This window comes from Bubalus kerabau, chromosome 12 (genome assembly GCF_029407905.1).
Source record: "Bubalus kerabau isolate K-KA32 ecotype Philippines breed swamp buffalo chromosome 12, PCC_UOA_SB_1v2, whole genome shotgun sequence".
Lineage (NCBI taxonomy): Eukaryota > Metazoa > Chordata > Mammalia > Artiodactyla > Bovidae > Bubalus > Bubalus kerabau.
Window position 1 is genome coordinate 83,012,810 of NC_073635.1, and position 13,342 is coordinate 83,026,151.

General features: G+C 38.8%; 2 protein-coding genes across 5 annotated transcripts in view; both read right to left on the reverse strand.

Annotated features, from left to right (window-relative positions):
• LOC129624739 (leucine-rich repeat transmembrane protein CCDC168-like) overlaps positions 1–818 on the reverse strand; it is a 29,727-nt gene extending 28,909 nt beyond the window's left edge. The window contains exons 1-3 of one of the 2 annotated variants that reach the window (XM_055542989.1): positions 585–818; positions 373–412; positions 212–245 (exon numbers count right to left, since the gene is read on the reverse strand). In XM_055542989.1, coding sequence (XP_055398964.1) covers positions 212–245; positions 373–412; positions 585–818 — 308 coding nt within the window. The remainder of the gene's footprint in view (positions 1–211; positions 246–372; positions 413–584) is intronic. The other variant, XM_055542988.1, reaches the window with a different exon arrangement.
• A 5,203-nt stretch (positions 819–6,021) lies between these two features.
• TEX30 (testis expressed 30) lies at positions 6,022–12,632 on the reverse strand. Of its 3 annotated transcripts, XM_055542986.1 has the most exons (7): positions 12,503–12,523; positions 10,052–10,209; positions 9,380–9,453; positions 8,672–8,902; positions 7,849–7,897; positions 7,139–7,344; positions 6,022–6,488 (listed from the first exon to the last, which is right to left on the reverse strand). In XM_055542986.1, exons 3-7 carry the CDS (start codon positions 9,392–9,394, stop codon positions 6,315–6,317), a joined length of 675 nt encoding a protein of 224 aa, XP_055398961.1. In that variant the 5' UTR covers positions 9,395–9,453; positions 10,052–10,209; positions 12,503–12,523; the 3' UTR covers positions 6,022–6,314. The 3 variants fall into 3 exon arrangements, with proteins under 3 accessions (XP_055398961.1, XP_055398960.1, XP_055398962.1); XM_055542985.1 differs by lacking the exon at positions 10,052–10,209 and having other exon boundaries at positions 12,503–12,631; XM_055542987.1 differs by lacking the exons at positions 8,672–8,902; positions 10,052–10,209 and having other exon boundaries at positions 12,503–12,632.
• Between the last annotated feature and the right edge of the window lie 710 nt (positions 12,633–13,342).

Below are 13,342 nucleotides of genomic sequence, written 5' to 3' on the forward strand. Positions count from 1 at the left end.
GCTGTACAGTAGAAACTAACATAACTTTGTAAAGCAACTATACTCCAATAAAAATCAATTTAAAAAATAAAAATCAAAGTTAGACTGAATTATGATGTTGAACTGCTGTTGTACTCTATACAAATGGGAAAACTTTTTTCTGTAATTCAGATGTAATTTTGAATAGAACAAAACCAATCTGTTTCATCTAATTTCAAAATATATCATTTACCTTGCTTCTGAGGATGAAATAGCTGACCAATTATCTAGAGAGAAATAGGAATAAAAAAAAGTCAGAGTATCAGTGGGAGAAGTTCAGACTGAACAAGTTTTATATTAAAATATGAAACTGTATTGAACTGAACTGAGCTGATGAAATTGTAGGATACTTACCAAATTTCATGCTTGTCAGGCAACTTCCGTTGTCTTCTTTCTGTCAAGGGAGACAATAAAATGTTCAGTTCAGTTCAGTCGCTCAGTCGTGTACGACTCTTTGCGACCCCAGTTAGAGTAATCCAAATATCAAAGTTACACAATTTTATAAGTTATTCTTTTGTGTTATTTTGAAAAATCTTGGAAAAGGAAATCAAGCATTTTTTTCTTACCTTGTGGACATCTGACTTATCCTTTTCTGAAGGAAGTGCAGGCTTCTTCTGAAAGGACATACAAATCTTTAAGAGTATGATCTCAAAAATAATTCCCAGGAAAATTATAAAGAAGATTGCCATCCAATTATTTTGAGAAGTCCAGGACTCTAGAAGTTCCCATAATGTCAAAAATGTATCATTTCCCAATCCACCTTGCACCACTTTTTTAAAGAAATAAAATCGCTTTGACATTGTTATGTAATATATGAAATAGACGGATCTCTTCATTCCAAAGCCGCTGATTCTGGATGCCCCAAAACACAAGGTGGTATGCCCATCTCATAACCATGTGCAATGTTCTGCCAGGAAAAAGTGCCCAGTGCTGCCCAGTGCCTTGTTAAGTACAGTGGTGACTGCTCTGGGTCTAAGTGAGGTACGTGTCATAGTGGGTATTTAACTGAGCTCATATCAACTTACTTGAGCAATAATGAAAGTTCACTGGTGAGACATGTATGATGCTATCTGTAGTTTTTTTAAATTAAAAAATAATCCTCCATTAATTTCACACAACCCCCCACCCAATTCTATAAATAATTCCTTAGCACAGTTGGGTTATAGCTATACTGTAATTTTTTAAAATGTAGAATAAATTTGAATTGGACAAAACCATTTTCTTTTACAACCAGGAAGTGTATTTTATACTTCTTTGTGATCAGGAAAACATGAATGTAGGATGGCAAGATTTAGCATTAAAACACACACACACACACACACACACACACACACACTCACAAACTACACACACATACACAAACTAGATGCTGCAGTTTAATTTGAACTTCAGATAAATACCAAATAATTTTTTGGCATGTCTCATTTTCACTCTGCAGGACAGATAATAGCTTGTCTCTTGGGGGCCAGCCTGATGTTTTCTTAAAATAGAACACCTCATTTTATAATTCTTTTTGTTAGAGGTGTCTGTCAGCAATGTTCCTCTTCAATAATCTACTGCAATGTTGAAAGCCAAAGTTAGATTTGGTGGGTTCTGGAATGGTCTCCTGGTGAATTTCCTCTTTACTCTGTTTCTGGTGATACCAAGGAACAGCTACCTGTGATGCTTGCTGATGTCAGAATTAGGGTGGGGCAGAGCCAAAGTCTTAAGAGTCGTAAGTATACAAAACAATCTGGACTGTTAGTGAAAATATTAACACTACCTTGGATTTAGAGCACTTTCCTTTGGAAGATGTACTAATACTTCTGTTGTCTTCATTTGTTCAAGGTGGGCTGAAGAAAGAAGTATAGTTCTTTACACCAGAGTTAATTGTTCAGGCCTTCTCTGTTGCATAACTTTGAGTGCAAGAAAGATTTCTTGAGTTCTTACTAACCTAGAGTATTAGAGATAAGGAGATCAAAGACACATCCTAGAAGCTTATGATCTTAATTTAGGTTTAACTGTGATCTTGGGGGTTGTTTTTGCAAAGTATGTCTCACTGGGATGCATGGTATAGGAATTCCTTAGTTCTAGAACACACAATTCCTCTAGGCATTTCTAGGGTAAAATACACCCTCCTCTCTGACTCCCCTTCCATATATACAAACAGGGTGATTTTATTCTGCTGGGTTTTCCCATATTTGATGCAGCTAATGAAATACTCATTCTTTTGACCAATGGCAAGAGAAATTAAATTCATTTAATGTTTACTACCTTAAAGGGGATTCAACATTTTAACATGAAGAAACTCTAGTTCGTCCCTAAGATCTTTTAAGTGATGACACTGAACCCATTAATTAGTATATCACTGATATCTACCACTCCTATTAATGCTTAAGTTTGCATAGAGGTAAAGAAGAGTCTCCGCTTCCAGGGCTTTGTTGTTCAGTTCAGTTCAGTTCAGTTGCTCAGTCATGTCTGACTCTTTGTGTCCATCACCAACTCCTGGAGTCCACCCAAACCATGTCCATTGAGTCGGTGATGCCATCCAACCATCTCATCCTCTGTCATCCCCTTCTCCTCCTGCCTTCAACCTTTTCCAGCATCAGGGTCTTTTCCAATGAGTCGGTCCTTCGCACCAGGTGGCCGAAGTATTGGAGTTTCAGTTTCAGCATCAGTCCTTCCAATGAATATTCAGGACTGATTTCCTTTAGGATTGACTAGCTGGATCTCCTGCATGTCCAAGGGACTCTCAAGAGTCTTCTCCAACACCACAGTTCAAAAGCATCAATTCTTCAGCACTCAGCTTTCTTTATAGTCCAATTCTCACATCCATATATGACTACTGGAAAAACCATAGCTTTGACTAGACAGACTTTGTTGGCAAAGTAATGTCTCTGCTTTTTAATATGCTTTCTAGGTTGATCACAGCTTTTCTTCCAAGGAGCAAGTGTCTTTTAATTTCATGGCTGCAGTCACCATCTGCAGTGATTTTGGAGCCCCCAAAATAAAGTCTGTCACTGTTTCCATTGTTTCCCCATCTATTTGCCATGAAGTGATTGGATCAGATGCCATGATCTTAGTTTTCTGAATGTTGAGTTTTAAGCCAACTTTTTTCCTCTCCTCTTTCACTTTCAGCAAGAGGCTTTTTAGTTCTTCTTCGCTTTCTGCTTGTAAGGGTGGTATCATCTGCATATCAGAGGTTAATAGTATTTCTCCCAGCAATCTTGATTCCAGCTTGTGCTTCATCCAGCCCAGCATTTTGCATGATGTACTCTGCATATAAGCTAAATAAGCAGGGTGACAATATACAGCCTTGACATACTCTTTTCCCTATTTGGAACCAGTCTGTTGTTCCATGTCTGGTTTTAACTGTTGCTTCTTGCCCTGCATACAGACTTTCAGGAGGCAGATTAGGTGATCTGGTATTTCCATCTCTTTAAGTTTGTTGTGATCCACACAAAGGCTTTGGCATAGTCAATAAAGCAGATGTTTTTCTGGAACTCTCTAGCTTTTTCAATTATCCAATAGATGTTGGCAATTTGATCTCTGGTTCCTCTGCCTTTTCTAAATCCAGTTTGAGCATCTGGAAGTTCACGGTTCATGTACTGTTGAAGCCTTGCTTAGAGAATTTTGAGCATTACTTCTTGAGAGAAGACATGTGGCTTTCAAGGAGATACTTGGTTGGGGTAATTCAAGAAAAGCTATGAAGTGGAAAAGAGAACTTAAGGGCCTTGAAGGATGGGAAGGATTGGTAGCAGACAAAGACTAACAAAAAAGTTTCAGGAAGAAAAGGCAGAAAGACTTTGTTCCAAAACTTTGTGCAGTGAATTTAGCTGGAGTACTATGTATAGGTTCAGAGTATGGGGGGAAGAAAATAAGGTTAAAATGTTGGTAGAGCCTATTGTGGAGGACCTTGAACTAAGGTCTTTAACAATCACCTTTGGAGATCCACCAACAGTTTCTGAGTTAAGGTGTCAAATGGTTTACTGGTACAAGGAGACAATAGTAAAATGAATTAGGCTGCTGTAACTATACAGATGTGAATTGATGAGGGCCTGGCTTGTAAACCAGGCAGTGTAAACAAAATGGGGGTAGAATCAGACTTTGATACTGAAAACATAGGATTTGGTAACTAAAAGGAAAGCAAATGGATTCAGGAGTGGTGTAGAAAAGCTGACGTGAAGGAGAAAGGACTTAAAGATAAATCTCAAAGCTGGTTTGTCAAGGACAAGGTTCTCAACTTAGGAATTACTGACATTTTGGACCAGGAACTTCTTTGTAGTGGTTGGTTGTCCTGTGCACAGCAGGATGCTAGTAGAATCCCTTTCTTGTGAGGTGCCAGGAGCACTCCACCCCAGTCATGACAACCAAAAATGCAGTTATGTGGTCCCCACCCATGGCTTGGTACACAGTTCTCCAATGACAAGCTATTTCATCAATCAGTAGTTTCTTTTTTTTTTTTTTTTATAAATTTTATTTTTAAACTTTACATAACTGTATTAGTTTTGCCAAATATCAAAATGAATCTGCCACAGGTATACATGTGTTCCCCATCCTGAACCCTCCTCCCTCCTCCCAATCAGTAGTTTCTTATGGGTAACTCAGGGAAAGCTGAGTTGTGCTGTCATGTCTGACTCATTGAGACCCTATGGACCATAATCCACCAGGCTCCTCTGTCCATGGGATTCTCCAGGCAGGAATACTGGAGTGGGTTGACATTTCCTTCTCCAGGGGATCTTCCCAACCCAGGGATCGAACATGCATCTCCTGCACTGGCAGGTGAATTCTTTACTGCTGAGCCACCTGGGAAGCCCAACTCAGGTCAGGGAAAAACCAACTTTAAATGAACTTCTACGTTATCCTTATATTTGCAGTAGTATCTTTGAATGGTCATCCATATTATGCCTAGTTTAGTGTGAAACTTGAATATTATGACTACAAAGCCTGGTTAGTAACCTTTCAAATCTATTTCTTCATTGTACTTTTATACTGTAGTCTGCATTCTAGTAAGTTTTCCTTTGTATTTTCCCTGGTTTATATTATTTGCCAATTGATTTACATGTAATAGATCATTATTATATTTGTTAGCTCTGGTTAAGTATTTTTTATGTTAATATTTTGATCAGTCTTGTTTTAAAAGTTAAGTATTAATTATACACTATTTTTAAAAATTAAGGCATCATTCAAGAAATTCAGTCAAAAAGTAACTATTATACACTGAGTGACATGGAAATTTTGATTTTGTAATAGTACATTTGATTCTAATATTCACATTATATCTAATATACACTTTAGATAGTTATCTAGATTTTTGTTCTTTATGCACTATTTAGAAAAATTAAAATCCATTGACTTCATCAGGGCAGGAGAAACAAGGAACCTGAAAACTCTGAAAGCTTCCTAGGCTGCCCTGGCTGTTGGAACGGCCTAACCTGAGGTCAGTAGGGTACTCAGGGAGTTAATTTCCTACTGTAGAGAACCACTGCTCACTACAAACTCAGCCTCATCACATTTTTTGCATTCTTTATAGGAAATATAGAAACTAAGTTTTTCATATCTAACTCAATACCCTCAAGTCTAGTCCAAGTGATATCTGCACTTCTCAAAGTAAAATTAAGAGCCCTAACTCTGTCTAGACACAACACAGATGTTAGTTCCACTATTTACTCATTTCATTCTCTCCTTAATCAGAGCGCTTTAGACATCAAGTTCCCCTACTATATTAAACTCCACGTTTAATCATTGTTGTAAACCTAATGAAGCTTTGCCTGTAACAGACCTTCAGTATGCATTTATTCAATAAAAGTTGTTACTTTATTCTAAAAACAATGTTCAGAGTCCCCATATTTGAAAATGTATCTTCATCTATCCCTTGAGATTTAATAAAACATTAGGTGACTTAGATGTATACATTCTATAAAACTGACTAAATTTACTAAAGCATTGTTTTTCCTTCATAAAGATGACACTGCTCTGCACAATTAAGAGCACTGTTTGAGTTGCACAGCAATGAGACAAAAGTTCTGTTGTAACAAAATTCAACGTTTAATTTTTCAAAACTTATTAAAGAAAATAAATTATATTTAGACCACCTTCAATATTTGTACATCATCTTTATACAACTATGACAGTACTCTCAAGAGACATTTTATAAAGAACATTAATTTCACTATTAAAATGTTTTAAAAATGGGGGAACATGAAAGGATATTAAATTAGTCTGAAATATATCTCATAATGCTGAGAAGTATGCTCTTCTTTTACAAATTAACTGTACTTGTATTCAAAATAACATAGCCTTTAACTTATAGACAATTATTTCTTGTCCGTTTCAGTGATTTCCTGGATCCAAAACAAAATCTGTGTATTTATTTCTTTAAAAACATCATTTGTTGATCGTCCTTTCACTGCCATGGAATGATTTGCCTTCTCAATCCAGTGGATTTTATGAGGAGCTTGCATTTTCTGTGCCACTTTCTCCAACAAGTTCTAAAAGGAAAAAAGAAGATGATACTAGACTAATACCCTATTGGTGTTTCATAAAGATTTACTCTCTCCTACCCCACCTATACTTGGCATCCATTCACTAAATATTAAAACCTACTCTAAAGATAACTTCTGAGGCAATGGATTGTGCAAGAAGTGACAATACAGACTTCTTACATATAGCAACACCACAGAACAGATCAAGCATTCATTCTTGACAAGTCAAAAAATTCTTCTAAAAAATATTTTTCCCAAGAAAATTATATATTCTGGGAAAGACACTAAAATTTAGTAATATGTACAAGTTACTTTTCTTCAAGGGTCAATTTTATAACAAATTTGAAGAATGTGATTAAATGTTGAAATGATAAAACAAATATACAGTCTAGTAATCCCAAATTCACAAGATTCAGATATTAATCCTTCATTTGCTAAGTAAGAGTTAATTCATTTATCACCTAATTACAAGGGGTTGAATATTGTCAGTATGCTCATAGTTTTAGATTCCCCTCAGTAACAGGGTACCAAAGACACAAATGGAGCATAGTAAAATCAGCATCTTTTTAAAGAGACTGAATGTTGCAGGTAGCATCTTGTTCCCAAGATGTTTCTTTCATTCTCTTTCATTCACACAAACAGCAAGTCATAATCACCTTTTCACACATTTCATCTGCTGAGCCTGACACAAACAGTACAGGATCTTTTATACGAAAGAGATCTTCATCTCTAAGTTTATGCTGCTGTTTTGGATGGTGCAGTGGATAGGAAATACAAATGAGACCTCGAACAAAATCATCAGCATCATCAGGCTCAATATGACACAGTACAGAAGCAGCTGCTCTTGAGCCCATTGAACGACCTAAAATCAATTAAAATCAAGTTCAGTTTGAAATACAGACATTCACATAAAGTAGTAGTGATGATAATGGCAGATTTAATTTACTATGCATCCATCATATTGCTTATCTATACTTAACAGAAGGTGGCAATTAACAAGCCTCAATACCCACAGACTTGTGAAGAGCTAAAAACTGATCCTAAATCAAATCTAAAAAAAAGAATAATTATTTATTGAAAGAATACTTAAAGAGGTAAAGACAAACCTTGTGAAGGGATCAGTTCAGAGGATGATTCAAGAATATAATAAAAGGAGACGTCTTTGGGTTATAATACATATGTATATGGCTTAAATTCGATTTAAATATTAAAGTACCTTGATGTTATTATACCTGGAAGTGACTTACCAAAACAAAACAAAAAATCCTTAACTCCATTCCTGTCATTAATTTTAATTCTTGATTACCTATTCCTGTATTAATGTGAGTAGATTTTAAAACAAGTGTTCACAAGTATTGCAACTTACCTCCAAGGAAAACACCTGCAAGTTTGTATTCTGAGGTCTTTAGGTAATTCTAGAAAAATCAAACAAAAAACCATCAATTCTTCTCCTATGAAATATTCCACTGGAAAAACCAACACATATTTCTCATCATTACTAGAGTGTATAAAACTTTTACAAAGACAACCACAAAATTTTAAGGGATTTTACTTGGAAGAGGTAACCAGTTCTTTGCTCTTCTGGTCATGCCTTCACTATCAAGTCATATATTGGGTAATACACACAAATATGTGAAAAAAAAAACACTGTCTAAAATATTCAAGTACTAAAACATTTTTAAAGAAAAAAATTTAGAGGGGAAAAAAAGAGCCAGTTAAAAGCTTCCAACTAAGGCAAAATCTGATAATGCTACAACTAACATCTGATTTAAAGCTCTGAAAAACTTAGCACGCTTGAAGTAATTTGGATTAAAAGAAGTTTTGGTTTTCATCCAGGGATTTTAGTTTCCAACATGGAAATCATGCTATTTGTACACTCACAGCATATGAGGCTAACTGTCTAGAACTGTATATGCTTAAGTTATATAATTCCAAGAAGGAAATTACATCATAAGTAGATGCCTTGGCAGTATCATGGAGAAACATCTATGATGTGAGCACTCATCCCTATAGAAACTGATGGCAAAAAAGAGCAATCTGACCACTACCCAGCCTTCACACACTGTTGAGTTTCTAAGAATATTCATTAGGGTTTTTAAAATTAAACCACATGACTAATAAAATTTGTCAATTTACTGTGCATTTAAAAAATAGAATTATTGTAAGTAAATATAAAGAAATTTTCTTACCAAAACTGATTTATATGCCTTAATTCTATGTACAATATTAAGGCCTTTACAGGTAAATCTCAGGCAAAAAAACCCATGAGAGGCAAGATGGGATGCCAGTGATGTCAAATGAGGGAGATTCATATCTCCTGATGCTCCATGTGTAAGAATGACTCCATATGTTAAGCTCTTGTTAGGTACCAAACAAACAGCATCTAGCAATTTATTTCCAAAAGGTACTTTTAACTTTACCTGGAATTCAAGAGAATAAAGGGATCAAAAATTACTTCCCTGACTATTCAGACAAATGAATAACTATATAGGTTTGTTCTGCAATACAAATGATTCAAATCACAGCCTCAAAATAAAAAGCAATATTAATAATAATTTATATTTAAGTACTTATTGTGTCAGGTACTATCATAACTGCTCTTTATGTATTAACTCATTTAAACTTTCTAAGAATTCTGTGGTAAGTACTGTTACAATTTCCATTTTAGAGATGAGAAAACTGAGGCACAGTACGTTATATCATGTGCCCAAGGTTATATATCCACTAGCCAAGATCCAAATTCAGGCAGTCTGCTCCAAAGTTCTCACTCCTAACCACTAATGCTATACTGTCTCTCACAGTACAAGCTGAAAATAAGAAAATTATTCTGGAGCCATATGACTACAAAAAAAAAAAAGGAACCCTGAAGATGCAGAATATATGAAAATATGTATTACCTCTGTATGACTCATTTTCACTGTTGAATAACAAACTTTAAGTGCCTTACATCTGAGAAGCAAAGGACATCTCCCTGAAAAGAAGATTCTATTGTTAAAGGTGGGTTGGCAGACATAGATATGATAAAAGAACTATGAATGAATACATTTAGTAGCTAAAATAAAGACATTTATATATAACTACTTTAGGAACTGATATCTTTACATCTACATTATTTTCATTCCAATGGTCATTCAGAATTGGTTATAGGGCCGGCCAGGTGTGGGGCTGGCAGATGTTATCTAAGTCAATGTGATACCATAATATGCATTCTGTAAGAAAACTCCTATCAAAGTAGGATGCTATATCTTGGTACATATAAATATGTATTTTTCCTAAGCATCTTTGTTCTCAACCAACTATCTTCAACCTAATTTCACAGCATCTTTCTATTAACCCATTTCCTTCATCTTTACTGGTCCCAACTCTTCCTTCTACCCTGCAATGGAAGCAGACATCCACATTTTTTGTCCTGAGACTGCAGAAACCTCCCACTAGACAGAATGTAAATCTCCACACTATTGCCTTTGGGCTTGACTATGTGACTTGCTTTAACCAAAAGAAGATGTTTCAGTGTGCCACTTCTGAGCTGAAGCATGGCAAATTTTCCAGAAGTGCTCTTAAACTCTCACCTTCAGCCCCAAGAAAAGTACGCTCCACCTATTTTTGCTTTTTCAGCCCGGGTTCCACAATGAAGACACATGGAGCAGATCTGAACTCAAAACTGAAGTCTGGAGTCCAGCCTAGTCCAATCAACCTCTAAACCACTGAAGAACCATGAAATGTCTACCTGAAGAATCAAGGGCATGAAATGCTGTGAGCCACTAAGATTTCAGGGTTGTTACACAGTATTCTTTCCCGGAGTAAGAGATCTTTTATTGTTCAGGATATGCTTAACATCAGGATCATTAATTTTTTTCCTATTAACATTTACTAATTTATTCACTGAATAACATGTTCAAAATGTACAAAAATATACAGTGAAAAGTCTCTCCCTAATTCCACTTTTGCCTTACCATCCAGATCTCCTCTTCAAAGGCAATCAGTATTCTGCTTATCTTTCAGATATTTTATATACATATATACATACATACATCTTTTTATAAAACTAGTGATGTTTTTTCTGAACCCCCTCCCCAACATATATCTTTGTGATTACTTTTTTATACAATGAGCTTATTTCATTGGTTTTTTATGACTACAAAATATTCCAAAGAAGGGTTGTACAAAATTTATTTTACCAACCATCAATTAATGAAAATTGAGACTGTTTCCAATCTTTTGCTAAAGCAATATTGCAATGAGTGGCAATATTGCAATGAGTGGCAATACATGTGTGTAGACGTATCTATAAATTCCTGTGTCAAAGGGTGTATTCATTTGCATTTAAGAAATACATTTCATTTTTGAATAGGCAATATATGCACATGGTACACTATTTTAAAAGAATAAAAATGTCTGAATAGTGAAGTCTCTTCACATTTTTTCCCCAGCCACGAAGTTCCTTTTTCCCTTCCAAGAAGCCATCACTGTGACTAATTTATTGTACAGATCCTTCCCTTTACATGTTATGTGTGTGTAGAATTCTCATACAGAGCCTGAAAGGTATTAGACCGACTGCAAAAAGTTCTGGGATTTAAACTGGAGGAGGAAGATGAAGGGCTTCAGCCTTCACTGTCTGTTTTCATAAATGTAGACTCATAATTGTGCTTGGGGTCCCCAGCTTCAAAGATCCCATTTTATGTTCTCAAGAGAAGAGCCTCCAGTCTCCTGGTGGGAGAGAAGCAGTATCCTACCAGTGTGAAACGGGGAAGGAGAGCTTGCTATCTAATTACTTCTCAGACAGACCTCACCTAAGTGGTCTTTATTTGAGCCATCCACATCCATCCCCAGCACCATTCCTTTCACTGCCAGCTCCCAAAGTGTCCCGTGCTGCCAGTTTCTGCACATTTTGAAGATTTTGTTTCTTATATATATATATATATATATATATATATATATATATAATTGTACGACACTTGCTTTCTGGAGCCCAGTATTTTACTGCTATTGTTTCTTTCCCATTTTCTTCATCTCTGTGGGTTTGTGTCTTTTTGAAAATCCCTTTACTGTCCTTTCAGTGAGATTTCAGTGAGTAAAATTAGATACACGTCCTCAACCCACTCTCTTAACCTAGAATGCTCTATTCCTCAACAAGTGGGGTGCTCGTGTTTTTTTTTTCTGGCAAACGCCACTCTTGCGTGATGGACAGTCTGTCCTTGCCAACAGTGCACACACGTGCTGGACTATAGGGGCAATAGTGAGCTGGCTCTAGCTAATAAATCTCGGGTTTAGCGGGTCAGAAGGGGCGACGGGGTTGGAGCCTGGCTCCGCCTAGGTGTGTCTTCAAAGGCAGCAAACGCCACCAACTTCGGAGAGAGGCTGCGACGGTTCACCGTCTGGACCCGCGTGCCCACGCTTGTGGGCGTTTTCAAGAGTGATTTGTGTGACTACTGTCGTCAGGATGCGACAGAGACCACATCCGAAGCCGGATGATCGGATGCCACCACCCCTTAACTTTCAGTTGGAAAAAAAAAACGTTCGTGCGTCATCCGCCTCGTCCGGGCGGAACTTTGGAAATCGCGAGGAAAACGCAACGGCAACTGTCAGACTTCAAGTCCTTCAGGGGAGTCGCGGGTCCGGGCCGCCTCGACAACAAGCGGAACAAGGCAGAAACTCGAGGTCAGGATTCCCGGGGTTGGGGACCCAAAGGCGCCCGAAGACCGTCCGATTCCGCCCGTCGGGGCTGCACGGTGGCCGGCGCGCGGGAGACCCTCCTCGCTCGGAGGCCGCCGGTGGCCGGCTCGCCCCGCCCTCACCGTCCCTTCTAGGAGCCTCCCGACCGGCCGGCCGAAGCCCCAGCGGCCGCGGCCCGCGGGACCTAACCGACGCCTCACGCCTCACGGAGCCGCCCAACAGCCCCTGAGGGGCGACGGCCGCGAGGCCGAAACGCCGCTGGAGGGACCGCGGAAAGCCCTCGGAAGCCGTTCCCAAGTAGCAGCCCCGACCACTGCCGCCGCCGCCGCCACAGCCGCCGCACTTACCAGGGACGGGAAAGTGGCCGGCAGCACCTAACCGTCCTCACTCCCTTCAGGGAGCGAACTACCACACTCGAAGGGACCGCCTCGCCGCGCCCGCCAGCGCGTCCCGCTACAGCGCAGGCGCGCGCAGGCCTCGCCCCCCCAGGCGCGCGAGCCGGCGCGCGGGGCACGCTGGGAGCGGGAGTTTTCCCGCCCCTGCCGCCGGTGCTGTGGCGGTGTCTGCTGCCCAGCCCGAGGGGGCGCTGTCGGGCCGCCTCCCCTCGCTGCCTCACCCCCGACTTCCTCTTTCAGGATCCTTCGGCGTCCCAGCCATTCCCTTCCAGCAGTTGTACCGGCCATAAGACTAAGACACCGCATGCTGCGTCAGAAAAAGAAGATTCCATCCATATTGTATCATATCTAATAGTACTTTGTTCCTTATAACTCGTTTCTTTTCATTGCTGAGTAGTATTCAGTTTTACGGATAAACCACATTTTGTTTATCCATTCACTGGTGGATGGCTATTTGGATGGTTTCCACTGTTTAACTGTTATAAATAACAGTGCTGCAACGTTCAGAGAGAGAAGGCAGTGTGACGACAGATTTGAAGATGCTGAGCTGCTGGCTGGGAAAATGAAGGGGCCACAAGACAAGAACCACAAGAAACGCACCCAAGGAGCCAGAAAAGGCATTCTGCCCTCAGAGCCTCAGGAAGAAACCCGCCCTCCAAATACATCGCCATTGTCCCAGAAACACTGATTCCTGACTCTCAAATCCAGAACCCTAAGAGAGTGAATTCCTCTTGTTTGGTATTAATACTTTGTCACGGCAGCAATAGGAAACTAATACAAAACTATGGACAC

Coding starts and splice junctions, on each gene's coding strand:
- TEX30 (XM_055542985.1), bottom strand. Junction 7,898..8,671: donor AGGCATATAAATCAGTTTTG/GTAAGAAAATTT, acceptor TGATTTTTCTAG/AATTACCTAAAGACCTCAGA. Junction 7,345..7,848: donor TGCAGGTGTTTTCCTTGGAG/GTAAGTTGCAAT, acceptor AATTGATTTTAG/GTCGTTCAATGGGCTCAAGA.